The sequence below is a fragment of the Lampris incognitus genome, chromosome 20 (assembly GCF_029633865.1).
Source record: "Lampris incognitus isolate fLamInc1 chromosome 20, fLamInc1.hap2, whole genome shotgun sequence".
In the NCBI taxonomy this organism is placed as follows: Eukaryota; Metazoa; Chordata; class Actinopteri; order Lampriformes; family Lampridae; genus Lampris; species Lampris incognitus.
In genome coordinates, this window is record NC_079230.1 from 23045848 (window position 1) to 23059945 (window position 14098).

General features: G+C 42.9%; 1 protein-coding gene across 1 annotated transcript; it reads right to left on the bottom strand.

The window, feature by feature from the left end:
- Positions 1-1164: 1164 nt before the first annotated feature.
- On the bottom strand, positions 1165-10719 carry mfsd8 (major facilitator superfamily domain containing 8). The gene is made up of 12 exons (XM_056300426.1): positions 10343-10719; positions 10046-10128; positions 9841-9884; positions 6560-6800; positions 6201-6314; positions 5351-5495; positions 4511-4569; positions 4240-4348; positions 3970-4104; positions 3744-3847; positions 2912-3138; positions 1165-2406 (listed from the first exon to the last, which is right to left on the bottom strand). The coding sequence occupies exons 1-12, from the start codon at positions 10399-10401 to the stop codon at positions 2200-2202; spliced, it is 1527 nt and encodes a 508-aa protein (XP_056156401.1). The 5' UTR covers positions 10402-10719; the 3' UTR covers positions 1165-2199.
- Positions 10720-14098: the final 3379 nt, after the last annotated feature.

Sequence of the window (14098 nt, forward strand, 5' to 3'; positions counted from 1 at the left end):
GCGAAACAATTTATGCGTGCATTGCCGCATCCTGCTGGACAGGAGTATGGAGCAGTAGATTGGCGGGGGGGGGGGGGGACCAAATTAACTCCATTATTCCTGTTATTTTAAGTAACTAATTTTAACAATGCCTACTTTCCATGATGTCTTTCCTAGCAGACTCCCCGATGTAATATTGTGTTTTCCATCATTTAGTGCTGATATTAATTCCCTTTTTTCTTCATCCAATACTCTCCACCCGCCACCATACTCAACAGCGTAGTGTCTACAGTGAAAACCCACAGATTTCTGGCTTCCACAATCTCCCAGGACCTAAGGTGGGCATCAAACATAGATACAATCATGAAAAAGCCCCAGCAGAGGATGTACTTTCTCCGCCAGCTCAAGAAATTCAACCTGCTTCAGAAACTGCTGATTCAGTTCTACACTGCAATAACTCAGTCTGCCCTCTCCACATCCGTCACTGTCTGGTTTTGATCAGCCACCAAACAGGAAAGGGACAGACTACAATGGACAGTTAAGTCTGCAGAGAAAATCACTGGTGCCAACCTGCCCTCCATTCAGGACTTAAAACACCTCCAAGGTAACAGGCAGGCAACATCACTGTAGACCCATCACCAGAGCACTGTACCCCAAAACAACCAGATATAAAAAGTTTCATTCTGTGGGCTGTCATTCAAATGAATGCTTAAAACTGTCAAATAAATCCAACCATTTTGTATAAACTGTACTGTACATTGTATGCTGGTACGCTGTATATACTGTACTGTACATTGTACGCTGGTACGGGTATGCTGTCATGTCCATCTACCTCAGGCATGTATGTAAGTAACCTGCTAACATCTATTTCAGCATCTCTGATATATTCTCTGCACCATTGCACTTTATCACCTCTTATTTCACCTGTATAAGTCAATCCTTGTGTACTATATATCTGAAGATTGCTGTGTTGTAGTGTTGTTATTCTATGTTAAGTGCACTGAGGGAGCCATGAAACCGGAGTCATATTCAATGTATGTGCAAACCTACATAGCCAATAAACATACTTCTGATTCTGAAATCTAGTAGTTCTTGCCAGAGTAGAGGAGCCTAACAGTTCTCAGTGAAAGATGATCTCAATCCATGTGAAATAGAATGAAGAAAATTATAATTGTCATGTTAAAATTGAGACCTCGTTTATTCTTTTTAACATAATGCCTTTGGTTAGTCATAGATGTGCAAACAAATTATCGTTATTTTCAAAAGTCATGGAAGGCCTTGTAGGTGTACAAAACCAAAATTGTTCATGAAAATAGATATTAAAAACTTGCAAACTGTCCGTAACGAAAAGGATTAGCTGAATTTTCAAACGTTCTTATTTGTAGCTTAGATTTTAAAAACGTCTCTCAACATGGAGTATCATATTTCTTGACGAACAAGAATTACAGAACATAAATTAAATTTCTTATCTTATTCCTTACAACTCTCCATATTTACAACATTAAAAACCATGATCGATTCACTCAACACATTCTCAAAGTTACCCCCTGTATGACCAATCAAACCTAATTCGGTAATCAGCAGAAATATATCCAGTCTTTGATGAACAACTTGAGGTTGTATGGTTTTGAATTAGAGAATTAGATTAGATTGATACACAATCCACATTCCTCTGTATTCCACAACAACGTTATAATTCAAATGCACAGACCTAAAAACTGTTTCAAGTCTGTCAAACTCTCCAAATACTTAAAATACTGTTTGCTCAAATATGTGAAGTTAAATTTACCCTTAGAACCAAGTTATATGCAACCATGTGCCAGGTGGTAAAAGAGGTTATGATAATTCAGTAACATATATTACTCTGCAGCTCATCAGTTTAGAACTAGTACCACTTATTCAGTTTAACTGGTCCATGTCATGGCTTCTTCCACAGTGTGAAAGACCAGCTGTGGTGCTTGCTTAGCTTCCTTTTGACATGCAAAGTGGCGAACGTTGCTCAGCTCTTGGGGAGGGAGCCAGGTCTTATCTCTCCACCTCTGCCAAACAGTCCGAAGGTCAACCCTGAGTCACAAACTCTAAAATGAAATTCCTAACAGTTACCACTTCAACAGTAACAACAAAAAGAAGCCTTAAATATCAACAACACCTATGCGAGCCAAGAAGAGGAAACGGTTCCCTGCTCGTCCAATTTAATATGGCGAGGGGGAGCCCCGCTTGCTACTCCATGATTCTCCCATGGCGTACAGAGAAGGCAATGAGTCTGTGGTAGAGCGAGCCCAGGAGGATAATGGCACCCAACACCATTGCACAGATAAGGCTGAACGCCCAGCGTGGCCCCAGGATGGTATAGACCTGAGAGACAAACACAGGGCCCAACGTCCGTGCCCCGCTGCCAGAGGCCGTAAGCCAGCCCATGTACACGCCCTGCAGAGAGACAGTAGACATGCACATTTTCTATACTTTAATATACACAAAAAATTGACACAGAGAAGTTATTTGTGTTACAAAGATACAATGAAAAATGTAAACATTACAGAAGTTTAAAGCACACTATCATTATCCAAAATATGTTTTGGCAATATTTTAAAGGCTTTTCACCTTGGAGAGTCTTACAAAAAAACTCCAATTTGTACTGACAAGCAAGCAATAACAGAAGACCCCACCACATGAAATCTCTGTTAAGCTACAACATAGGCCATGCATCTCCATGAGCTCATTGCCATTCCACAACCAGTCTGCAGTCAGTGCATGAATACACTGCAAAGCCAAAATGCACACGCAAGTACCCTTAATATTTCATCGGCCTTTAAGTTGGTCATTTATTAAGTTTTGTTAAAGCCAGGGATAAGCTTTTAGAGTGTGCATTAGACAAACGACCTCCGCCAACTTGCCCAACTTCCTAGCATTTGGGTAATCGCCTCCTTCTTACCTGCGGCTTTGGTCCAAGTATTTTGGAATATAGTGTGTAGGACATCACATTGCAGGCTGGGTAGCCCATCCCGATGAGGATGTCAGAGGTGATGTACTGGGCCAGGTGAATGGCAGGGACATACTGACACCAGGTCTGTTCGACTGGGCAGCCAGTAGGCTCAAAGGAACTATTGGAGGCTATTTTGGGGTCAAAGGTCTCATTGACCATTGAGTTGTTCTTGATGTCTGTATTTATAAAAAGACACATCATGAATGTGCACATCCAAATAAATGACCTAATCCACACTCAGAACAAAAATTCACCGCTAATATTACACAAAAATTACAATCTGATGTGCATATAGCAAAACTAACAGTTTTAATGGCATTGTGTTATTTCAGTTAACTCAAAAAGGGGGAAAAACCCCAAACTAACCTTACACGTGCTGCAACTAATGGTTACACTTTATTTTAGGGGGTTGTAAATTACCTAGTAATTTCCTAGTAATAAGGTGGTAATTATCACATAATTTCTTAGAAATAAGGTTGAAATTACCTTGTAATTTGGGTTAGGGTTAGGTTTACTTAGAAATAAGGTTGAAATTACTTTGTAGTTTGGGTTAGGATTAGGGTAAGGGTTGGGGTTAGGGTTAGCTGTACAATTACCTGTAAAAACTACCACCTTATTACTAGGAAATTACAAGGTAATTTCAACCTTATTTCTATGAAATTACTTGATAATTACCACCTTATTACTAGGAAAATACTAGGTAATTTTCGACCCCCTAAAATAAAGTGTTACCCAACTAATCACTAAAAATGTGGGAAATTAGACCTGTACCTGCACATACCTGCCCACTGGATTTTAGGGTACCGATTCCCCCATGGAAGCAGAATGAAGAAGCCAGCGAATATGATGGTCAAGCCTGCAAGCAATATGGGACGATCCCCAACCCTGAACCGAAACAAACACCGCCCTTGTTAATACAGATTCTTGGCAAACTGAAGTTTGCTTTATTATTGTACTATAATTTTCCATTCATTCACATGCACCACAGAATAAAAATGCCCGGGTACCTTTGAGAAGCTACCTTCACAACTAGAAACACCAGGATGGATTCAAATCCAATGCAAGAGATTATGATGCCATTGTACAGCACCCCTTCTTTTCTCGTCCAAGCAAACATATCCATAGACAGAGGTGTGGCGATTCTAAAGAAATGCACAAACATACAGCCAGATTACACCATTACACAGTGGCGTATACACTGAAGGTGGGCTTGAGTTATCTACAAAGAAATACCTTGGGTCATTCTGAAATTACCCATGTTCATACCGCATACATACGTTTCGAAGACGGCGAAAATGAACATGACAATGAAGAATAGGATATTGGAGGTAAGGACTGCTATTTGGTCAATGTCGTCTTCGGTTTCCTGGCTAATGTCTTCTCTATCTACAGGAGGGGAAAGATGGGGCACATGAACATACTACACAAAACATTGCCTAATATCTGGCTTCAAGGACTGTAAACTATATTTAGTTAAATTATTGGACTAAACTTTTTTTTTGAAGGGACAGCGAAAATCTCAAATAACACTAAGAATAGAACGCATACCTTCTGATGTGTAGTTGATGGCTCGAATGTGCCTCCCATGGTCATCGACACGATACTCTCTGAAAGAAGAATCAACATCTTTGCTGAGCATATTAGTGATTTAATCACTTAAACAGCAATAACAAAGGATCAGAAAACATAACTTTTGACCCCCATAAAGGTAACTTAAAAAGAAAACATCAGATATCTCAACATTCAAAATGTGCCAAAATTAAGTCTGGACAGACATGGGACTCTATTTCATACTGTTTCAGCACCAAGAAAGACGATCTTTGGCTCTAGGTCCATCCATCCATCCATTCATTATCCAAGCCGCTTATCCCAATTGGGGTTGTGGGATGCTGGAGCCTATCCCAGCAGTCACTGGGTGGCAGGTGGGGAGACACCCTGGACAGGCTGCCAGGCCATCACAGGGCCAACACATTCATACCTAGGGGCAATTTAGTATGGCTGATTCACCTGACCTACATGTCTTTGGATTGTGGGAGGAAACTGGAGCGCCCGGAGGTAACCCACGCAGACACGGGGAGAACATACAAACTCCACACAGATGATGACCTGGGATGAACTCCAAGGTTGGACAACCCCGGCGTTCGAACCCAGGACCTTCTTGCTGTCAGGCGACCGCGCTAACCACTGCGCCACCATGCCGCTCCTTTATTAATCCCCTTGGGGAAATTCAGTTACTTCAAATTAACCCATCCTTGCTGTGATCTGTGTAGGAAGATCTAGGTCACTTCAAGAAAACATGCTCCCAAACACACACGATACATGATAGTAATATTCAGTTACTACACGATACATGATAGTAATAGTCAGTTACTCAAGGGACCCCCTCACCTCAGCACCAGTATAACCAACAGGATGTTGATGACACCAAAGACTGCTGCCAGTAAAGCCGGGGCAGTGTACATGTTGAGCTGCAGGTCAATGATCTTCACAGTCACGCCATGCTCACCAATAAACGAGAGGCCTGCCTGCAGAGCTGATGCATGAAAAAGACAAAAATCTTCAAAATCAAGTCTGGGGCAGGTAAGGCAAAAAATGCCCTGTCCAACCACTATTTTTTGTTGAGGATCTTCAAAAAAATAAGTAGTTTAAATATAATTTAAATGAAAATATTTTAAATTGTGACACTGCGGGAGGAACAAAATGCTTCGAGGAGACGTTTTTGTCTATCCACCCTATAACCTTTATTGACTTACATTTTCTGTCAACCAGGTTTTTAACTTTAACACCAGGGAATCAAAAACCCACCAACATCGGGCTTTTGTCTTTAGTGGGAAAGGTTACAATCAGCATTCAGTCCCAGGACAAATGACTCTGCAGTAGTCATGGGTATTTATCGGCTCCAGCTCCACCTGGCAGTAATGGAAACATGACACCCGGGTAGACATGCACATTTTTGCCACTTTCCCGGCGCATTCGTGACGTTGAACGTGACACACCAGAAAAAAGAAAAAAAAAAAACAGAAAGGCATACTCATCTACTGGCAATGGGAAAGGAGTCAACTGCCTATTTTTAGAGGGTTTTCCCATGTTTAAAAAACCCACATATGCGCGCTAATTTTTTGTGGAAAAAGGGTATAATAGTTGCAGCTTTTAATTGTAATCCCATGACCACTGTCTTTAACTGTAACCTCACTTAACTATCGGAGCTTAAATGAGTATAAAACACAGCCATTTGCACCTGGTCCCAGAATAAAGCCAAGGGCCTGACAGGCACTCATGTTAGCCATAGCACCAGTCCTCTCCTTCAGTGACGTAGCTCCAGCGACGTAGGACCTCACCACAGCGACGTTACCTTTAAGCACAAGACCAGCACTTGACTGAGGAGATACATATTTTAGGAGACATTATAATCCTTATCATCATATAGTGAAGCACAGCCATATGTACAGTTATACAAGTAAACCAGGAAGTGTGACAGCCACCCAGATCCTTTAAATCCAAATACTCAATCGTCACCTGTGCCTGCCAAACATCAAATGACGGGGAAACCTTCTAAGAAGACCAAACACCAGACACACTATGGCCTCCATACTGTACCTGCTCCGAAGCCCACAAAGGCTCTGGCCATGAGCATGTGGAATTTGTTCTCTGTTTTGGGCAGATAGACATAGGAGTAGTAGATGTTGGCAGACATGTTGATGAAGATGGAGCACACCAATGGCTCCCTGCGTGGTCTGCGATTGGACCACAGGCCAAAAATGGGAGAAGCCACCATTTGGCCCAGGCTGTAGGCTGCCACCACCCAGCCCAGGAAGGTAGCATTGGAGCTATCATCAACCTACAAGAAACAATAATCCAAAATAAAGTGTTAATAGGTACAGGACATGTTCCACCGTATTAACAGTCAGGGCTCTCAAGTCTCACGCATTGGGCGTGAGACACACGCATTTCAACTCGTTCACACGCTCACACGCCACACCTTGTATTTCTCACGCAGAGAACCAGGGTAACGCCCACCAAGTTGCACCGCTATTTTTTATAACAGTGGAACAGGTAGGAATCAAGTGGATTCCCCATAGCGTTGAGAAGGGCCTGCCACGCACCAGCCAATCAAATTAAAGAATATAGCTGCAGAACAGCCAATCAAATAATAGCATTGCTGTATCCGGGTAAGATTTAGATATTCCCGCTACAACAACTTGACAGAAGAGGACAGCTATCTACTAACTTAGTCACAAATCCGAAGTAGGACGACAACGACGTGGGAGAAGACCATATCCTATGTGTACAGTAAGTTATCTCATCATTTGATTTCCGTTGCTGGGGAATATTGTCTCTTTTTACTCTCTATGAATATTGTGTCCAGGCAGTTCGTTTAACCACAGTGTGTGAACTAGCCTAGCTAGCTTAGGGTGACCAAACGGCCTCTTTTCCCCGGACATGTCCTGGGGGGGGGGGGGGTTATAAATTCATGAAAAGGTCTGGTTTTCTGTGGTAGGTTTGCGTGTTGCTGAACTGTTATATATTATATTTTTACCGATCTCAAGCAAGCCAGCTGCTTTATCAGCGATGTTAATGGCGTGACACTGCTACGTGTTGCCTAGCAACAGGTGCAGAGGAGTCTGTGAGGTGGAGAATCTGCAGCGGTCAGTATTTAAAGTTTAAACATTTCAAACGTCACAGAATTTAAAATGACTTCCCCTGAAACTAAACTAAGATATTGATATTATATTAATTTCTGGCGTTAAGTGATGTTAGCTAATTTGCGATTGTTGCTCAGACATGTTGATAATTAAACAACTTTAATGTTGGTGAAAATTCCTCTCAAAAGCAAATGAAGACATCTGATCCTTTTTAAAGAAGAACCGAAGTGTCAGTAACTGTTTACACATGTTTACACTGCGCATATTAAGTGACATTCTCCTGTTCTCGTTCAGGTCACCAGTTCTACCTGCACTAAAAAAATGATGAATTAAATAAATATTTTTATTTGTACGAATTTATGTGTCATTTATCAGATCAGACCCCCGTCCCCACCCCAACCAAACCCCCACCACCGCCGCCGCCAAAATCTCACTCTGAACTCAGTTCAAAACTTGAGAGCCCTGTTAACATGTTCATCAGAACTAATTTGATATCTGAACTAACCACTACATTGTGTTGCCATTATTATTATTATTATTTATCTATTTGGAATTTTCCCCCTTTTTCTCCCCAACTGCATCTGGCCAATTACCCCACTCTTCCGAGTCATCCTGGTCACTGCTCCACCCCCTCTTCTGATCTGGGGAGGGTTGCCGACTACCACATGCTTCCTCCCATCTCGCTTCTTTCCACCAACAGGGAACGGGTTCGGTGTCAGTTCGCAAACCCTTTTTTTTTAACAGTAAATTGGTTGCGAACCCGAAAAGTTAGTTCCGAACCAGCACCAAAAAAATAGCAGATGTTTCAGCGCGAACCGTGACGACATCAATGGGCGCGTGACATTCCAGGGGAAGAAGAGAGGAGATAGCCTAATGGTAGATAATGGCGAAATCGGCAGATAGCACGTAAGAATCTTCTATGTCTTCTCATTATCAGTAGACGGTCCATTTTTTTATTTTATTTTTTTGAGGAAAGTAAATATTTGAATCAACAGAACAAAAGTTCGCGACCATTCACTGCGCTCCATCTTGCTAGCCAGTTAGTTTCAGTGGGATGTGGCTAATGTTTACATCCGGTGTGCAACGCACAGAGTCCCCCGTTGATGACGTACAACGGTTCCGCTAAAAACTGGTCGAAGCGCGGGCCCGTTCGCCACACAACACCAAGGTTCTCAGAATCCTGAACGGAACCGGTCCCTGAACCAGAGCTACTTTGGTCGAAAAGGGGGAGTTTCGTCACGGGGACATAGCACGTGGGAGAATCACGCTATTCCCCCTCCCCCCTGAACAAGTGCCCCGACCGACCAGAGGAGGTGCTAGTGCAGCGACCAGGACACATACCCACACCCGGCTTCCCACCGCAGACACGGCCAATTGTGTCTGTAGGGACGCCCGACCAAGCCCGAGTTTAACACGGGGATTCGAACCGGCGATCCCAGTGTTGGTAGGCAACGGAATAGACCGCTACGCTACCCAGATTTGCCTGATTGCCCATGCGGTACTCACCTGATCCCCAGCCCCTTACTGGGCTTGCGGTTCCTGTTCTTGCCCTGCCCTGCTCACCTGTTACCAATTCCCTAATTGGCGAGCCGGTTCCTGCCCTGCCCGACTCACCTGTCCCCCATTTCCCTGATTGACTGTCTCAGGTTATATATTCCCTCTGGTTGCCATGGCGTCTTTGTCGGGTTGTCACATAGACACACACAGATACACAAACGTACACAAGAGACTCTTGGTTCCCAGATGTGCCACGCCCTGTTTTAAGCCTTCCCTGCTGTCTGTAAGTTCTTCTGTTTTATTGAAGCATTGTTCTAGCCTAGTCTGTGTCTGAGTCGTGCATTTGGGTCCTCCATTCCTGCCTCCAGTGTGACAGTTTTCAGACATAAAAGCACAGAACTTAAACCTTCTTTAATCAATGCTCAATGGCACTTACAAATTTCATCCCTTCCTATATGTTTATGAAAAGCATATCCAATTACAACAAACTGTACTTTGATTCCAATTTACCAGTTCAATTTTATTTTGATTTTTAGTGCATGCAGGACCAAAACTTCCTGCATCTTTGCATTAACAATACAGTTCTCATTTTACAGCTACTTTACCACAATAAACTTGACATATATTCCTCATCTTTCATATCTTCTTTACCCTACAACAACTATCCTTAAATCTCATTAGTGCCTAAAATTGCATAAGTAATGTCCAGACCGTCATGCTGCTCTGAGCTGTGCTTACCTTCTGTAAATATGGCCACAGGGATGTTATCACAATGGTGAAACCTAAAAGAGGACATGAAACAAGCTGTGAAACGCTGTTAAAGAGTCATAACCTCGTGTTGTGCATCACAATATAAATAAACCGTATCCACATGACATTTTTGCTTACAACCAAATGTTAGTTTATTGTATGTGGAAGTACGGGGAAGTACACGTCTCCTCACCTACACTGCTAAGGAACATAGTAAAGTACATGACTCGAATAGACCTCCATCTGCTCTTGTAATCTTCATCTTGGGAGTCATCACTGTATACAGACAAGAGGACAAGAAAGAAAGTTGATTTTGTAGCTTGAATGGTTTCTGTCGATGCCAAACGTAAAAAAAAAACACATCACGAGATCAGACGAGACAGTTCTTCAACAGTGCCAATTGTCTTTAAAAAATGTCAACAAGCAGCTGTTGTCCACCCAACTAGCTAACAATCATCAATGAAAAAAAGCTTGTGAACTCTGCACCTACCTGCTTGCATCATCCTTGAGCAATGGACTGTTTTCTTCAGAGTCGAAAAGTTGAGACATTGTCGACGAAATATTCAAAAGTAAAGGCAAAGCTATCCAGCTGCCCGAAAAATGAAAGCTATAAGACAGTATGTGTAGCTAGGTCGCCATTCAGAGCGCGGCAGCTGCAAAGCCCGTTCAGCGTGACTGACTTACACTAGACAACAGAGACAGCGTTTCCCAGCGCCAACATCCGTAAACCGATAATGCTAACGCTACAGCATATGGTGCGAAAACCGAAATAGTAAAACAAAAACGCTCCAGGGTGAACGACACAAAGCCTTCGAATAAAATTGACTTGACTTGACATCTACTCACGTGAAACTGCATTTACTACATATTTATAAACACTTCCTGTTACTACTTCTTCTATGATTTATTGCAGTTCGCATTAGATGTTTCAGAAGAATTTGACCACCTACTGTACTGGAGTGGAAAGGCACCATGGTGTACAAAAGATTATATTTTAATAAACATAAAAGAAAACACAAATGAAATAATAGAACAACTCTGAACAAAAATAACAAGGCAATACTTGTTCCCCAGTTTCTCTTCTCCAAAAAATCATACAGGTGCTAACCTAATTCCGTGTCATTTATTATATGTATTAACACGTATACAGAAGGCACTTAAATGTGATATATACAATCTCTGTTACATAGCATTTTGTGCAGTCACTTGACAAACCTCTTCAGTTTAAAGTTACCTTTGAATTTAAACTAGTGTTAAATTCAAAATATTCTCAAGAATATTATCATATTCTGGAGAAAATGACCTCTCATCTGTTTTCCATTAGCTGTTAGGGCAGCTTAATTGTTTAGGTTTTTTTTTTTTAGAATCAAATTGTTCTATTGCCATGTGCATTACATGCACTAGGAATTTAGCTATATTTGAATGATGGTGGTGCCCAGGAAATGGAATGATTCCACAGTGATAACTAGAGAGTCAAACAGGGTGTGTGCGTGTGTGAGTGTGGGGGGGCAGGGCTGGGCTACTACTGAGTCCTACCACCATCTCCACTATCTTCAGGGGGTTTAGATCCAGATTATTCTGGCTGCACCAGGAAACCAGGTGCTGAACCCCCCATTTGTAAGCAGACTCATCACCCTCTGATATGAGTCCGATGACAGAGGTGTCATCTACAAACTTCAGGAGCTTGTCAGACTGATGTCTGGAGTTGCAGCCATTGGTGTACATTGAGAAGAGCAGTGGGGATAGAACGCAGCCTTGGGGGGCATTGGTGCTAATGACCTGAGGTTCTAAGACCTACTTCCCCATCTTCACGTGCTGACTCCTGCTGGGCAGGAAATCAGTGATTCACCTGCAGGTGGAATGGGGCACATGGAGCGGGGAGAGTTTGCCCTGGAGGAGAGCAGGGCTGATTGTACCTTAAGAGAGGTATCAGATCTGTAAAACACAACTACAAACTACTAATAGAGGAGGGGTTCAGCAGTAACTCCAACCCATGGAGGATGTGGCAAGTCACCCAGGCCATCACAGATTACAAAAGGGAAAATAGCACACAGCATACACCAGCCAATAACACTGCCAACCTAACAGAGGAAGTTAACACCTCTTTGCTTGGTTTGACAAAGACAATAACCAACCTCCAGTCGGTTTCAAACTGTTGGGAGACCTACAGATCCTTGTTCTACACACTCCAGAGGTGCGGTGGACCCTCCACAGCATCAACACATGGAAAGCAGCGGGGCCTGATGGTGTACAAGGGCGTGTACTCCAGGCCTGTGCTGACCAGCTAGCAGAGGTATTCACACACATTTTCAACCTCTCTCTATCCTTATGCACAGTCCCCGCATGCCTCAAATCCAGCACCATCATGCCCACTCCCCAAAAAACCTGTGATATACCTGTCCCAATGACTATCGGCCAGTTGCTCTCACCCCTGTCATTTCAAAATGTTTTGAACGACTGGTACTCACCTACATCAAAGACACTGTCTCAACTGATCTATACCAACACCCGTTTGCCTACCGGGCAAACAGATAGACTGAGGACGCCATCTGTGTGGCTCTGAATACAGCCCTCTCTCACCAGGAAAGACCCAACACCTATGTCAGGAAGCTCTTCGCTGATTACAGCTTGCCGTTTAACACCATCATACCAAGCAAGCTGGTCGACAAACTCCACAAACTAGGACTAACTCCCTCCATATGGAATTGGATACTGGACTTCATCAACTGCCCCCAGACTGTAAAACTGGGCAAGCACACATCCTGCACCCTCATCCTGACCACCGGCATCCCCCCAGGGCTGTGTGCTGAGCCCCCTCCTTTATGCACTGTTAACATATGATTGCCAACCCATCCACAACTCAAACACTATTAACTCAAACACGTATCCACAACTCAAACACGTATAATTTGCGGATTATACTACAGTCATTGGGCTCATATCAGACAATGACGAAGCAGCATACAGGGAGGAGGTTCAGAACCTGACAACGTGGTGTGCTAACAACAACCTGGTCTTAAAGACCAAGGAAATAATCTTGGACTTTAGGACCTCCAAGAAGATCACACACAGTCCTGTCCACATCAACACAGTGGCTGTGGAGAGTCCCCAGCTCCAGGTTCCTGGGAATCACCATCACAGAGGAACTCTCCTGGGCTGACAACACCTCAGCAGTGGTGGGTAAGGCACAACAATGCCATTATTTTCTGGGAAGGTTAAGGAGAGCCAGCCTCCCCCAAATGCTGCCTGTCACCTTTTATAGATGCACCACAGACAGCATCCTAACAAACTGCGTGACAGCCTGGTACAGCAGCTGCACCAAAGCTGACAAAAAAGCCCTCCAGCGTGTTGTGGAAACTGTGCAAGACATTGTTGTCATTGAGCTGCCTTCATTAGAATATCTTCACAGCACTCACTGTGTGAAGAGGGCTAAGAACTTCATAAAAGGCATTTCACACCCTTGACACCATCTGTTTCTGCTTCTCCCATCAGCTAGGCACTTCAGATCAATCTGTACATGCAGAAAGAGACTGAAAAACAGCTTCTTTCCAAAAGCTGTGGCACTAATGAACTCAAACATCTCAGTCTGACGAGACTGATGTGTTGCTAGCACTGGGCACATGCAGTATTTCAATATATTTACTCACATGTCTCTTTAAGCTACTTCATATCTGTCCACCCTACCGTTACTGCATTTTTGCTGATGATGTTTTTGCACCTCGTAAATTGTATTCTATCATTAACTGTATCATATTTTATACTTTATGCCGCTTGAATTTTGTAGTTATATTGTTTAGACTCTGTACTTTTTATTGCGGATATTTTATATTTCTTATCTCTTTTATGTCTTCACAGAAAGGTGAATCAGTTCATCTGGACACAATGTTTAGTGTGAGAAACGTTTCATCTCTCATCCAAGTGACCTCTTCAGTCTCAACTGACTGCAGGTATCCCCCCTAACCTTATAAACAGCACACTTGCATAAAGACTGAAACCAACAATTGGTTTCATATGTAAATAGATGTGACCACCAACTAGCGTTTTAATGGCCGTGCGTACTATTCACAGAGGACTAGGGAATAGTTGTAATCATAGCATTATAAGATGGCGACAGATGTACTCTTACCCCCCCCCCCCCACTTGGTTCTGAGATGGTCGTTCCCTCTTAACATAGATGTCCTCTTTGACTCCCTGTTCAAACATCATAAAACATACGGAATCACCACTTGTTTATGCTTAGACAGCT

What these genes read in the sequence shown, in the direction of transcription:
- mfsd8 (XM_056300426.1), bottom strand. Translation starts at nt 10,401, where the DNA reads ATGTCTCAACTTTTCGACTCTGAAGAAAACAGTCCATTGCTCAAGGAT. An exon ending in CTTTGTGGGCTTCGGAGCAG is followed by an intron (nt 6,315 to 6,559) that starts GTACAGTATGGA and finishes TTGTGCTTAAAG; the next exon opens with GTAACGTCGCTGTGGTGAGG. An exon ending in TGGCTTTATTCTGGGACCAG is followed by an intron (nt 5,496 to 6,200) that starts GTGCAAATGGCT and finishes TTCATGCATCAG; the next exon opens with CTCTGCAGGCAGGCCTCTCG.